This window comes from Nymphaea colorata, chromosome 4, assembly GCF_008831285.2.
Source record: "Nymphaea colorata isolate Beijing-Zhang1983 chromosome 4, ASM883128v2, whole genome shotgun sequence".
Taxonomy (NCBI): domain Eukaryota; kingdom Viridiplantae; phylum Streptophyta; class Magnoliopsida; order Nymphaeales; family Nymphaeaceae; genus Nymphaea; species Nymphaea colorata.
Window position 1 is genome coordinate 23,016,493 of NC_045141.1, and position 14,591 is coordinate 23,031,083.

Sequence of the window (14,591 nt, forward strand, 5' to 3'; positions counted from 1 at the left end):
AACATTTATCAAGTTACGTTTTATGTTCTCTTGTTATTTCTCATTGATTTTACTTTTTCCTAATTCCGATTATTAAAAAAAAAATTGTTAACTTTTTGCCAACAAATTTAGCTTTTTCGGAAAAATACCCTAAAAGCCCTTGTTTTTTAAAACCTGTGTAACTATAGTTTTTACCTCTTTGTGCTGCTATGTTTTCGTGAGACCTAGCACACGCATGTGAGCTTCATGATCTGGAGAATGATGCAATTTTTACTCCGCATATTAGATTTTATGTGGCATTGTGATTAATTTTAATGTTCTTAAAATAAGATCTGTTTTGTTTAGTGAAACAATTTTTTTCGTCAGTTTTCCAGATGATTCTCACATCTTAGCAATTCATGCTTTCATTTTTCTCTCGAAATTGGTGTAATTAGTATCCGAGATGAGGATGCCTTTCTAGTGTCCCCGTTAAATGGTTAGCATGTGGTCTTACGGATGGAGTCCTATCCGTCGGTAAAAAAAATGGTTGGAAACAAATTTAAAAAAAATGGGAACAACATGTGGATGATTTGGTTAGGAGGACACATGTCATGCGCTAAGAGCTACACGCTGATATACATAACCAACTCTCGTCATATTGCTTGATTAATGTGGGATGTTTGGAATTGATCAAGCATGTTGTGGGGGGACCACATTGGTGCGGTGGCCCACCTTAGATAATAAGAAAAGGCCACGAACAATACCCACCCGTCCAAAAGCCGGACAATGTGACGCTAGATCAGAAAACGGGAGAAGAATGGTCTGCTTTTTTTCTCTTTTCTTTGTTGTTTTTTCCTCCTTTTTTTTCTAGTGAACCTGTTTTTATTCGTTTTTTTAAAGAGTGGAATTTTCTAGTGGAGATGTTAGAGACGCTTGTTTGTCTGCATTGTGATGGGTAAGGAAGAAGACACAGAACTGAAAGCGGTCTGGAGGCTTCGTGGACGATGGATCACAGAGGTAGGAGCACGTGAAGGTTGTCTTGTTTGTGATAATTTACAACACGACGGGAGAGCCAAAGGAGTCCTAGCTTAGGTAGCTAGTCCTCATTTTAATGGATGGTAGGTCCCCTTCAATGGCGAAAACAGATTGAACAGGAAGGTCTTTTGGAGACTAGCTAATTCGAAGGGCCCTTCCCGACGACACATGTTATATGGTAGGTCCCTGCAAATGGAACCCTCCAAGCGGTCCCTCGTCTACCGACGTTCCTGCCCTCTGGCAAAAAAGACCATCTAACCTTTGGATCTGCCATGGCCCTATGCCTTGTCAGTTATCACGATCTTTAGAAGGGAACGAGATGGAGCAGTGGACGTGGAACCTGGCCAAGAGTTTGTCCATGGTGGGTGCAGAGGACCGAGTAGGCGACACTGCTCCCACCTTGTCCGGCGGCCAAACTCGTTCTCCGCCGTGATCTCCATGTCGTCCGCCGCGTATTTTTGGGTCCGGCTAAGAGATAAAATCCATTATAACTCATTTCCGGCAGAGATGCCTGAAACCGATGAACAACAACTCAGCATGTTTTGAATAATATGCTAAATATGTGTAATGCAATGTTCATCTTTTAAATAACTTATTTGAACATCTTTGTTATTAAGTTTTCCCTTCAATTGATGTGCATGGACTGATATACAAGGAATACGACTGTTAGTAACCCTTCCCCGCATTAGTTTTCGAAATTTAATTGTTGACGCGAATGTAATACCTCTCAAATTGCGTATTAAGTTTTCTATTTTTGCTATGCATTTCAGCCTCACTAATTTCCTTTCCATTCACTGGTAACTATGGTCATGTTTCTTATAAGTTTCTCTACTTCTCGGTGCTCATAAATCCCTTCATCTTTCTGTTGGCAATTTTTTTTTTTTTGGAAACTCAAGTTTTCTTGAGTTGGATAAAACTTCTTTGCAATTGATGTGTTGATTCTTGTATGAGTTACGCTTACAATTATTACATATACACAGACAGATTGGACCAGAACTTCTCGATGCTGTCATGTGATCTATGAAAGATGCTTGCGACAAGTTTGCAGATAAACTTGGGTCCTATTTTCTGCGTTTGCTGAGATAAGAAAAATTATGCTTCAGAAAAATAAGACAGACTTCTGTTGCATTTGCATTTTAGCAAGCTAAAGCTGTCTTCTTTCACATTCATGCAGCGGTTCTATTTTTGTAGGTGCTACTCCCATAGACTGTAAATGGGATCATCTGATAAGTGTACCAAACCCCGCCCAAATCCGGACACAATCCATAACCTTAGGAGAGGGGAAATCGGGCGAAGGGGCCTTTAGGATTGTTCATTGTTAACCTCATGTTCACTGGAAGCTGTTCAATATTTGGAAGCTGTTCAATATTTGATAGGTTACCCTTCCTAATCTTCCTCATTAATGTACCAAACTTAATCGAGTCTGACCTGCAATCTATATAGCTTGTCTCAATCAAAACGGTTTGCAACTCTAATTGCTTGACAAACTAAATGAGTGTACGAACCCAAATTTGGTATTTAAGGTGAGAATAAGAAAACATATTCCAATCTTTTCAAGAGGATTGAACAATTCTACTATGAGAAAAATTCGGGAATTTGGATAGATAGTACCACCAGACAACAGATTTGGTTTACGATTCGTGATATGGATATACACGTTCAAGTTTTGGTGGTATAACAAAAAATACACTAAATTTGAATTTCTTTCTTTCATTTAATATCTGTTTTTCATGTAATTTAGGTAGCTTTTAACGAAGGAAAAAATGTTTTCTTTTTTTTCCAAGAAAATCGGATATTATATCTACAAGTTTTCAAATTAGTTTCTTATTTATGAGATAAATCTTTTCGTCTAATTGGAAAACAAAGGCACGAAACCCATTTGCTCCTCGCAGTTACTCGATAAGAAATATTTCTTTTGCTTGACATTATCTTTAGAGGACAAACTATTCTTCTCTTAATGAATCCCTCAAAGCCACCATGTCCGTGTGTAAGAGGCATTTTTGTCTTCATCAGTAGTGTTCTTTTCACTTTAATATTTTTGTCGTTAATAGAGGCTTTTCTTTTTGTCCTTGTTTTCTTAATTTTAATTATTTGTCAGAACCATGGGGGACACTTCCGTTCCGTCCATTTCTGCAAAATATCCTCTTTTTCGTTTCACGAAACTGGAAAGCCTTTGTCTTTTTGCCGTCGGTTTGGTGCTCCTGGACGCGCGCGATAATTGCTGTTCCATCATGTGCCTCCTGGCGTGAGACTTCATCACTGTTCTTTCATATATATCTATATATATATATATACGGAATCTAATGTTCATTTCCTGATGCCTTACTATTATATTTTGAGAAGATAGTGAACATGTACAATTAAAAAATGTTTCATGATATGCGACCTCATTGTTACATATAACTTTTCTGTTTTCGTTTAATTACATATATTCTTTTTTCAGACATGATACCAAAATCAAGTTCTGAAAGCTTTTTCATTTTATTTAGTTAGCAAGGCAGGAGGAGCTTTACACGAGCCAAGCTTTTGTGTCTCAGAACGCAGCAAAAGTGCTACTGGCCTTGATTATAGGATATATGAGGTCACTGTAGGGCGCACGGCCGTTGCCATCCTCGAAGAACTTCACGTCCCAGTGTCTGTTCCATAGCATCACTCCTTTATAGTTCCTGTACTGACGTGCTTCCGCTAGTGCACCTAGAAGTTCATTCGGATGGATCCAGCGCTCCTCAAAGTAGCTGGGGTTGGCGATGAGCCCCAAGTAGAAGTCCATCTCACTGAACTCTGTGGCCCAGTTCTGTACCGACACCGCGAAGGCTGCCGAGTCCCAAGGCTGGTAGGTGCAGGGGTGGCCGTGGTAGCGCGGCCACACTTTGTTGAACAACCCCGTCTTTAAGGCCCTGTAGAGCGGCATGTCTGCTTTGCCAGCGGTGTGGTTGCAACCCTGGGAAGCCGTCAAGATCATGCCCCCATCCAGCTGCTTTAGGTCCTGCGCCAGCACATCCCAATAGTCGTACGTCGAGGCGTCGTTGACGTAGAAGTCGATGCCGTCGAGCTTCACCTTGCCGAGGGGGCCGTCGATGCCGTAGCCGCTTAGGTAGACGTCGTAGATGTGGGCAGCCAGCCGGTGGGCCTCTTCCGCCGACACCAGCGTATAGTTGTTCACGTCGAACCCTCCAATGGAGAGCAGCATCTTCACCCCGAGGCGCTGGCAAGCTGCGATGTCTTCCGCAAGGCTCCTGCAGCCGCCAGACTCGGCATCGCAGGAGGTGCCAAAGTCAGGCCTAGGAGGTCGCCCGTTGCCGAAGTTGCTCAGGAAGGCGATGCTGACATGGGTAAAGTGATTAGTTTCACATGTGGCCTTGAGAGCGGCGCCAGCCAGGTTGTTGATGTGCCATCCCCAGTACATGGCCATTTGGTCGGAATGGGCTCTGATGGCGAACACAGTGGCCATGCAGAGGACGAGAACCAAAGGTAGAATGGGACGCAAAGAGGAGGAGGCCATTTTTGTTCTTCGGTTGGGTCAACTATTGGCGATGTCTGGCCAAAGGGGGACGTGGTGGTCCTTAAATAATTGAACGATTCTCTTCTAACGTGCACTTTTGAAATTGCTACAAGTAAGAATATCAATGGAAAATACTTGTTAGAGATGAAACAAGACATAATTGATAAACTCACAACTCCAATTCGAATGAGCTGATGACCTGATCAGGTTAACGAGTTGACTCATGGACTTTATCGAGTTTTGAAACAACTTGAATGAAGCAAGTCAAGAGCCAGTCAAGCCGAGGCGTGCTGAGTTAACTGCGAGTCAAGGTTATGTTGGGTCCAGTCAGGGATGAATCGGGCCGAGTCAAGAACAAGTTAGGCCGAGTTAGGCTGAGTTAAGAACAAGCAGGGCCAACCTGAGGTGACTAGGGCGATTCTGGAACCAATTCGGTGAATCAGCCAATTAAGGGACAAGATAGATAGATCCATCCGCGTCCTAGCTGGTCCTCCTTTCAATGGACGATGAATTTGAGGTCCACCTCACTCCTATATGGGCCTTGGTTCCTGTTTACCGGCCATGGCCTCACTAGGCTGTCATTATTCTGAGAAGGAAACGATGATGGAGTTCTGTGCATGGTGGAGAGTGGCCAAGATTTTGGCGACGGACGGCGGAGACGATAAAGGAGGTGTCGGTGGGAGCTCTCACGGCGTCCTAACTCTGTCGGCTGTTGATCTTCCCCTGCGCACGTTTTTGGTTTTTCTCGCATGACTTGGACCATTATTTCAGTAGGCCCGGCTGCCGCCGGATAAGAGCTAAAATCCCCACGTTACTCATCTCCGGCGTAGTCGTCGGAAAATCGATTTCTTGAGCTATGTACTGTTTGAAGTAAATTTCATTGTGGATAACTAACGGAATTCCTCTAAAAAATGTTCAGTTTCTTGTTTTTGCTACTCATATTAGCTTCACAAATTTCTTGTTCGTTCATTTGTAACTCCATATGTCTGTTTCTCTTAAAAGTTTATTGCTCTCTTCGTGCTCGTCACTCCACTGTTTGTGAATTATTCAAATCAAGTTGAGTCCATCATTAGGTAGTTGATTTGATAAAATATCGCCCTTCTACTAATGTTTGTTGTCGTAAAAATATGGTTTCTTTTCTTGAAACTCAAATTTTGGAGATTGGGTAAAAGTTTAGTGGTCGATGATTTATTCTTGTATGAGTTGTGTGGAGCTAAGGGGCCATGGCTACTTTGGGATTTTAAATGAAAAAAAGGGACCGATTAAGATTTTTAAAAAAATAAATTTGGTCCATGTAAAAAAAGTAAAAAATATAGTCGGATCTTGTAAAAAAATTCCAGAAAGCCTTTAAAATTTTTGAAAGCAATCTCTAATTAAATAGCTATGTCATTCTTGGCCTTTTGGCTAAGATCCTGTTAGTATCTGTTTTTATCAGTTTTAATCTCTGGATTGTTGGGTAGATTGGTTGTGCTATGTGAAAGATGATTTCTGCAACCTGACTTATAAACTCCAAAGAAAAAAACTATATTTCCACTTGGTCCCATGATGGGTCCAATTTCTTGCGTTTGCCTAGAAGACAGAAAAACTTATATTTCATTAAAATAAGTAACACTTTCGTTGCATTCGCTTTTTAGCTGATGCTATGTATCTTCTTCCACATTGATTGCGATAAGGTTCATTTCATAATGAAGAACACCACTACTTTTTGCCGTCCCAGTAAATGCGACTATCATGTATCACACTAAGCCTAGTGAATACTTCAGCGGAGAGGGCGTATGAATAATATCCACGCGGTAAAAAAGGTGGGTTTTTCAACCAAACTTTAACAAACACAAAATGAGAAAGAGAGATAGATTGGAAGAGGTTGAAGCTCTTTTCCCTTTTCCTTTATTTTAGAGATTTTAAGTTTTTGTAGCCCCAGATTTTTACCGGACATTACATAAAACCCCTCGGGGCTATGCATTAAATGAAAAGGAGACAAACAACTCCACGTTTTTCATACAAGAAGGAACTCATGAATGAAAAGAACAAAGAGCAAGAAGACAAGGAAACGAAAAGAGGAAGTTTCTAGTGTGGTATGAACAGATAAAAGAGGAAGAGACAAAGCACGTGACACCTAGAACTGGCCTGGTGTGTGAGCACCGCAGTTGGAACGCGCCGTCCAAGACACCAAGATGTCCTTGTCCTTCCCTCCTCAAATGTCTTAGTCGGACGGATGCGGGACGCTGCGTATCCTGAAGTGGGCCAGGACGCGCCTGTCCCTATTTCTCAATGCCTCTCGCCACCCTCATCCTTCTTTAATATTAAGTTGAAGTGAACTCCATGCGTGATCCAAACCAATGTTCCGAAAATTCCTTCCGAATTTCCGATCAGCATCCTGTGCACGTTCTTTTGAAAAACAAACAAATTATATTTTGAAATGAAATCTTCAAATTTAAAAAAAAAAAAAAGTTACTGTCCACGGAGTAATAACCACGGATTTGAAATGAAATGAAATGACTTGAACTCCGCTTGTGAAAAACCCTACTTGTGAGTAATAACCACGGATTTCAAATCCTCAAAGTGAGATCAGAGGGAGCGAGAGGAGGAGGGGGGTCCGATCTTTCGCGGAGACTTATGATTCCCAGTGGAACTCTCCTACGCGCAGGCAGACTGCCCACCGGCGAGCTCAACCGTCCTTAGCGACCACTCCCTCCACCTTCTTTGTTCTCCCTCCACCTTCTCTGTGTTTCAAGTGGATCCCTGCCGTTTTCCGGCTAACTTACCAGTCGCCGGACCCCAGCCGAAGAGTGCCTTTCTTCAGACCTAACGGAGAGGACCCATGCCATGGTGGCTGAGACCCATCTGGCCATGTTCACAGAGAAAACCCTCGGCCATATGTGTGTGTGTGAGAGAGAGAGACAGACAGAGACAGAGACAACCACCTTTGACGGCGGCTGAACCCTCTGTCATGGTCATGGCCAGCCAGCCAGGGTAAAGAGAGAGACCCACTTTCGACGGCCAATCTACATGCTTCAACGAAGGAAACGGTGAGAGAAATGGAGCGAGAGAGACGACGAGCGAAATATTCCTTTCTGAAAGCTTAGCAAACACATTTGGCTTTATGGGTCAGATTTCAAAACCTCAAATATAAGGTCAAGCATTAGAAATCCACCGTGGACCTAAGATCCGGAGCCGTCAAATGTAACCGCTTTCCCATATGAAAGTTCGATATTAATACACTATATTCGTCCGTTTGACTAGTTTTCTGCAGCTGGACAGCTGTTGGAAAACAGATAAAGAAGGCGTCATCCAGCTCATTGAACAGGGCTTTTTCATTTATGGTGATGGACTATTGAGAAAAATATGAGACATTTTTATCATTTATTATATGTTTTTTTTTCTTTTCAATATATATATATATATATGTATGAGAGAGAGAGAGAGATCTTTGACGCCAAACCTAATTTGATTTTGACGGAGAAAACATTTTCCTTTTTGTGAAGTTAAGTTTCTTAAAAAAAAACCTAAAAATATAGGCAAAGGTTGACGACAAATTTATTTTGACCTTTCTAGTTTGATTATTTGTAGGTCAATCTTTTGAGAAATGTCAAAGGCCATTTCTCATCTTTGGTTTTTTATTTTTTTAATGCCGGAGGCCTCGTTTTGCCAATGACTGCCAAATTGGAATATGAAATTTCACCACATTACCTTAAAATATGTGGATCTTTATACCCTTCTCCACAAACTTCTTAATCATTAACGTTATTTTTATGAACGAAAAAGGTGTTTAACTGAACGGAAGTCAAACTTTTCTTCCGGTCTCTCTCTCTCCCTCACCCACACACACGCACAACCCCTCACTTTCTGGATCCTTTCTTCCTCTCCCTCTCTTTCCCGCACACACACGGGCGCGCGCACTTCACGTTAATAAACAACCACGTTTAAAACTGGTGTAGCTAAGAACTTGAGCATTTTTTATTTTAGTGATCGCCAAAGATACGAAGGAGAATGGGATACACAGGCGCCCCTTTCTCAGAAAACAACCTCGTGGAGATGCTGGTGGCGGACGGCGTCGTCATCATCAGGCTCAAGGCTGTCTTGGACGTGAGGATATATTGTCTCGCTATAAGGCCATTTAGCATACCCATCCTCCTTGTACTTCACGTCCCAGTGCCGGTTCCACACCGCGACGCCCGAGTACCTCGGATACTTCCTCACGATGTCCAGCGCACCTTCGATCTCCTCCGGCGGGATGAAGCCCCTGATGTACTTCGGGTGGCAGTCGACGGCGATGCGGAAGTCTCCCACGTACCCCTCGAAATCTGTCGTCCAGTTTCTCACCGCCGACTCGAACGACGCCGTGTTCCCCCGCTCGTATACGCACGGGTAGTAGTCCCCGAAGACACGTGCCCACACCCTGGAGAACAGCCCCGTCTTCAGCGCGTAGAAGATGGGGATGTCCGGCACCCCGAGGCTGTGGTTGCACGCCTGAGAGCCCGTAAGTATCAGCTTCTCGTCGTACCTCTTCAGGTCCTCCGCCACCACGTCCCAGTAGGCCGTTGGCAGAGTATCGTTGATCCAGAAGTCGACGCCGTCGAGCTTCACCTTCCCCAGCGGCCCGTCCACGCCGTAGCCGCTAAGGTAGACGTTGTAGACGTGGGCGGCCAGGCGGTGAGCCTCCTCCTCGTTGGGCAGCCGGTAGGTGGCGTCGAAGCCGCCGATGGAGAGCAGGACCTTCACGTTCACGCTTTGGCAATACTCGATCTCGGACTGCAGGTACTTGCAGCCGCCGGAGGGGGCATCGCATCCGGTTCCGAAGTCCGGCGTCGGCGGCTTCCCATACCCGAAGTCGGTAAGGAAGGCTATGTTCACTTGCTCGAACTGGCCGGTCTTGCACGCCATCTCGAGGCCCGCGGCGGTGATATTGTTCACGTGCCAGCCCCAGTAGAGGGCCATGCCCTTACCGCTGGCGTGGGCCCTGAGGGCACTGAACATGCCGAGGAGAAGCAGCAAAGGCAGCAATGGTGGTGAAGAAGAGGAGGCCATCTCTTCTTGTTCGGTCTTCTCGGGTTTGGCGAAAGGAGGAACAGTGGGATGGTCTGTCAAGGAGATGGGGCAGCTCCTAAATAATAATGAATAGTGCAACAACTGTGCCTTTCTATTGGTGCAATTCCAAATCCACCTTCTTAAATATTTCACACTTTTCACGAGAATTCCTTGGTGTTTGTTTTTTGACCATGACAAATCCTTGGATCGTCCATCTGCAGAAGCAATGTTTTCTGCTGCCAAACTTAGTTTAGAAATTTATTCAAGTTATCCGAGTAAGGAGAACAAAATAAGTAAGGCATTTGTCATGACAGAATAATATAAATTTGAAACAATACTTCATACTCAGTTGCACAAAAATTTGTTTATTTTTCATATTAGTTTTCTCTAAGCAATTGCAAAAGCCGTATGTAAGAGTAAGAGGGAACTGCTTGAATGGTCAGCCCCCCGTCAACTTCCACTGTCTGATGTACAGCAAGCCACAACTGTGATTTTTTAGCTTGCTTCTACGATCCAATTGTTAATACAAGTCTCTCTATTCAGAGATACATGCTTTTGACCTATGAACAAGGTTCTAATCTTTTATTTTATTATAAAAATATTTGAAACTTATAATGTATTGTGAAATGTATGTACCATATTCACTAGACATATCGAACGTACAATTATTGGTAAGATTACCTTCAGTTCTGAACCATAGCGTTGGGGGCCATGTGCACCTGCTGTCCTTCCGTCCTTTACTTTTTTCCTTGCAGTACTTTAACGTCGTGTGTTGGGTGAAACTTCAAAGTTCAGATGGGAGTGAAAATTTTTCTCGTCACAAGAATTTGACATTAGACTGTGCTTTTTAATCTCAAATTTATGGTCGAATTCTATGTTATCTACATCTATATGACTGTTGGGACAGAACTGATATTTGGTGATATGCCAAATAAACCTTTCGATTGACTGTAAGCTCACACGGCGTTGGTAATATTATTTGATTGAAAGCAACAAAAGAGAATGAGTTTCAGGGAACAAATTCTCTGAAACTTAATTGACTGGACAAGAGAGTTTCTCTTTTATTTGGTGCCCATTGTTGCTGATTCAAGCTGGGAGGTTTCTTTTTTCTTAAGAGACAACATGAAGGGGCGTAATACAGGGCTTGTCAGGGGTTGCTTCCACGATCGGCTTAATTCTAGTGCTGTAGTTCTCGTTCTTCACGTCCCAGTGCCTGTTCCACAGCATCACGCCGGCGTATTTGCAAGAGCGCTCCGGGATTTCTAGCGCATCCTTCAGCTGCTCCGGCGGGATGTAGCCGCTGCGTCCCGGATAGTCCGGCCGGGTGGGCAGCCCCAGGTAGAACGACGCGTTCAGCAAAGCCGTCCATGTTTTGACGGAGGAGACGAACGGCTCCTTCTGGCTCGCGTTGTATTTGCAGGTGTGGTCGTAGAACCGCGGCCACACTTTGTCGAGCAGGCCCTTCTCCAGCGCCCTCCGGAGCGGGCTCCCCGGAATGTAGTCGCACCTCATGGAGGCCGAAAGCAGAATGTCCTCGTCGTAACCCTTGAGGAACTTGGCCATGGCCTCGATATTGGTTTCCAGTGTCCGAGAGACGTTGTCTCTGAGATAGAAGTCGACGCCATCGAGCTTGACCCTCCCCAGAGGGCCGTCGACGCCGCTACCGCTGAGGTAGACGCCGTAGACGTAGGTGGCGAGGCTATGGGCTTCGTCGGCGTCGGACAGGGTGTAGTTCTGGGTCGGCCCTCCCACGCAGAGCAGGACCTTGATGCCCATCCTCTGGCAGTGCTCGATGTCGTGTTGGAGGTGCTTGCACCCGCCGGTGGCGACGTTGCAGGATGAGCCGAAGTCCTCCCTCGGGGCGGTGCCATTGCCGAAGTTGCTCAGGGCGGCGATGCTCACCACCTTGAAGTTGCGGGTGTTGCAGGTGTTGTTGAGTGTCGTTAGAGTGGTGTTGCTCTCAGGGAATCCCCAATAGATGCCGATTTCACCACCATGTGTCCGCGCTGCGAGGAAAATCAGGGGGCAGAAAACAATCAGAAATTGGAACGGAGAAGCCAGCATTTTTCACTATGATAAACATATAGAGTGAGAGAGAGAAAGATCAGGATGCAGAATGGTTTCGGGAAGTGGGTGGAAGCAAGGGACCTTAAATGTTGTGAAGACACAGATAGCAGATCTGCTCATCTACCATTAAATGCTCAAAGAGTGTCGTTTCTTGGCTTTAGTTGAGAGACCTTATCCTTCTAATTTAGCTAAGGAAGGTGGACTGTTAATGATCATAATGAGCTTTTTAAACAAATGGATGAAGAAACTTTAGATCCTTCTAGGATTGCGATTGGTAGATGGCATCAATGTTTTCAAGTGTTTTTGAAGTTGCGGTGCTCTTTCGTGGTTCGATCCACCATAATGAACCTGCCAACCAGAAAAAAGCGCTGCAACCCACCAGGCCAATAATTAAGGCTTAGAAGAGAATTCATCGTTGACTCTCTTCAGTGGGCAGTTTCCGCAGCCAATCAAGCCTGGAGACCTGCCGTTCAACCATGTGGGAATTACCATTGGTTGCATTTAGGTCATATAGGGTGGCTTTCACCTAACAATCTTCACAAGCTGAGGAGTGGCAGCTAAACGTCACAAGCAAACAATACATGGGTAGGTAACTCCAGGGATATAATTAGAGATGCATATTTAAAAATAAATTCAGATAGGATTTCAAAACTTGCACGAGAAAGTTGCCTAAAATGATGAGATTGAAACAATCATAAGATAACGAATGTTCATCTAAAGCGCCCTCTCGTTTATAGTCGATTCTTCTCAAATTAATCCCATTCTTCAAACCAAACGGAGAGTCGAATTAATGGGTATTTCGTTTTATAAAATGAAAATTATGTTTTCTTTTTCTTAAAAAAATTCAAGCAAAAGCAACGTATTGATTCATGTAACAGGTATATGTACACAGGATTTGCAGTTCGGGCGTTTGAACACTAATCCGTGCTATATAGAACGATGAAGAGTTTGTTCCTAAGGTCACATTTGATGGACCTCAAATCCATATTGGTTCCAATATCAAATTCTAGTTTCACTCATGTAAGATCTCTGTTCTCCGTCAAGTTCAAGAATCCTAATTTATTGGAAACGGGGATAGTCCGACTTCGAAGGTGTTGACAAGATATGCATGCTTGCATATCCTTGCTGTAGTCAATGCATCCAAACAGGAAATCTAAGCTTTTGAATGAAATCCATGAATCTGAGATCCCGAAATTTATACCTTGGGGTTTTCAAGTTGCCTCAGATATGACAAATCCTAATTATATGGTCTACTCGAAAGCCATGGGTCCAACTTAGGGGGTGGGTTCACAATCTTGATCCATATCCAATTATTTGGCAACTCCTGTATGATGTCAATTGAGCGCCTATGCTTTATTAATTCAATCGCCCATATATTTGAACGGATTTGTATTATCAGAAAAATATTTGATATCTTCTATTTTGCGAGGTACTTATATTGAAACCCCTTTTGTTTTTTTAGATATCCCTGACAATCAAATCATTCAAGCGGAAGAATCGTTCACTCAGTGAAACAAGTCTTTTATTCGATAGTAGCTACTTCAACTTAGTGAAATAAGCTGAGGTCCCTTCAGAGGGAAACATCACGAAGAGAAGGGCAAGGGTTTGCAGAGGTCGCTTTCACGATGGGCAGGATGGTGGTGCTGTAGTTTTCCCTCACGTCCCAGTTCCTGTTCCACAGCATGACGCCGGCGTAGTGGCACGACTGCTGCGGGGTTTGGAGCGCATCCTGCAGCTTCTCCGGCACTATGTAGCCGCTGCGCCCGGAGTAGTCCGGCCGGGTGGGCAGCCCCACGTAGAATGCCGCATCCAACGCTGAGGTCCAGACCCTCACCGCCAACTCGAACGGCTCCGGGTTGCTGTCGTTGAACAAACAAGGGTGGTCGTAGAATCGCGGCCACACTCTGTCGTACAGACCCATCTGCATGGCCCGGCTGGGCTGGTAGTCGCACTGCAGGGAGGACGTCAAGATAAGCCCCGCGTCGTAGCTCTTGATGGCCTCTGCAGTGATCTCCAAGTACAGCCGATCGGTGGTGGAAATGCCATCCCTGAGGTAGAAGTCGACTCCGTCGAGCTTGACCATTCCGAGGGGGCCGTCGACGCCGTAGCCGCTGAGGTAAACGTCGTAGACATGGGCGGCGAGTTGATACGCTTCTTGACGGGTGGCAAGAGTGTAGTTGTTCGTCGGCCCTCCTACGGTAAGCAGCACCTTGATGCCCATCTTCTGGCAGTGGGCGATGTCGTACTGCAGGCGCTTGCACCCGCCGGAGGCGACGTTGCAGGATGAGCCGAAGTCGGCTCTCGGGACTTGGCCGTCGCCGAAGTTGCTGAGTGCGGCAATGCTCACGGTCTTGAAGTTGCCGGAGTTGCAGGTGTTGTTGAGATTGGTAAGAGTGGTGTTGCTCTCAGGGAATCCCCAATAGATGCCAATCTCTCCAGCCTTAGCCCAAGCGACGGATGCACTCGATAAGCAAAGTATAAGAAGCAAGGGCCAGGATGAACTTGGCAAACAAGAAGAAGAGGCCATCTTGCTCGAGAGGGAGAGAAATTGAAGAGGGATGGTGATAAGGTTGTTGAGGGGAACGGAACACAGCTCCTTATATAAATGAACAGTGCATTGGTCAGCGAAAGTGTTGCAGTACTTTTCTTTCTTGCACGGTTTTACCATCGACGGAAAATCACCCTCACGGTGAATTCAGTGACGACGAAGGGAGGTGGAAAGGACAAGATATCGTGATAGCAAACGCGACAACATGTACGTTGAGGAAAACTGGGAGAGCAATAAGAAAAAGCCGCTAATAATTGCGACCCGTCCAAACAACGTAAACGCGGACAATGTGAAGATGTGATGTTCCAGCCGAACGGGGCCCTCCACCTATCGGAAATCATAAATGCGCATTATTTAATCGAATTTTACCGTGTGAATGTATTCGTCACGTTTTTTGAGGGCTTTTTATCTTACGGATATTTTAGTTCCTGAAACTCGTAAGGGGACTTACCT

At 44.7% G+C, this 14,591-nt stretch overlaps 4 protein-coding genes across 4 annotated transcripts; all 4 read right to left on the bottom strand.

Moving 5' to 3' along the window:
- Positions 1-3,526: 3,526 nt before the first annotated feature.
- On the bottom strand, positions 3,527-4,495 carry LOC116253263 (acidic endochitinase-like). The gene has a single exon (XM_031628028.1). The coding sequence runs from the start codon at positions 4,493-4,495 to the stop codon at positions 3,527-3,529; it is 969 nt and encodes a 322-aa protein (XP_031483888.1).
- Positions 4,496-8,509: 4,014 nt separating this feature from the next.
- LOC116253265 (acidic endochitinase-like) lies at positions 8,510-9,523 on the bottom strand. Its single transcript, XM_031628031.1, has one exon. It carries the CDS (start codon positions 9,521-9,523, stop codon positions 8,510-8,512), a length of 1,014 nt encoding a protein of 337 aa, XP_031483891.1.
- Positions 9,524-10,467: 944 nt separating this feature from the next.
- On the bottom strand, positions 10,468-11,804 carry LOC116253039 (hevamine-A-like). Its single transcript, XM_031627760.2, has one exon. It carries the CDS (start codon positions 11,585-11,587, stop codon positions 10,634-10,636), a length of 954 nt encoding a protein of 317 aa, XP_031483620.1. The 5' UTR covers positions 11,588-11,804; the 3' UTR covers positions 10,468-10,633.
- A 1,356-nt stretch (positions 11,805-13,160) lies between these two features.
- LOC116253266 (basic endochitinase-like) lies at positions 13,161-14,117 on the bottom strand. Its single transcript, XM_031628032.1, has one exon. The coding sequence runs from the start codon at positions 14,115-14,117 to the stop codon at positions 13,161-13,163; it is 957 nt and encodes a 318-aa protein (XP_031483892.1).
- Between the last annotated feature and the right edge of the window lie 474 nt (positions 14,118-14,591).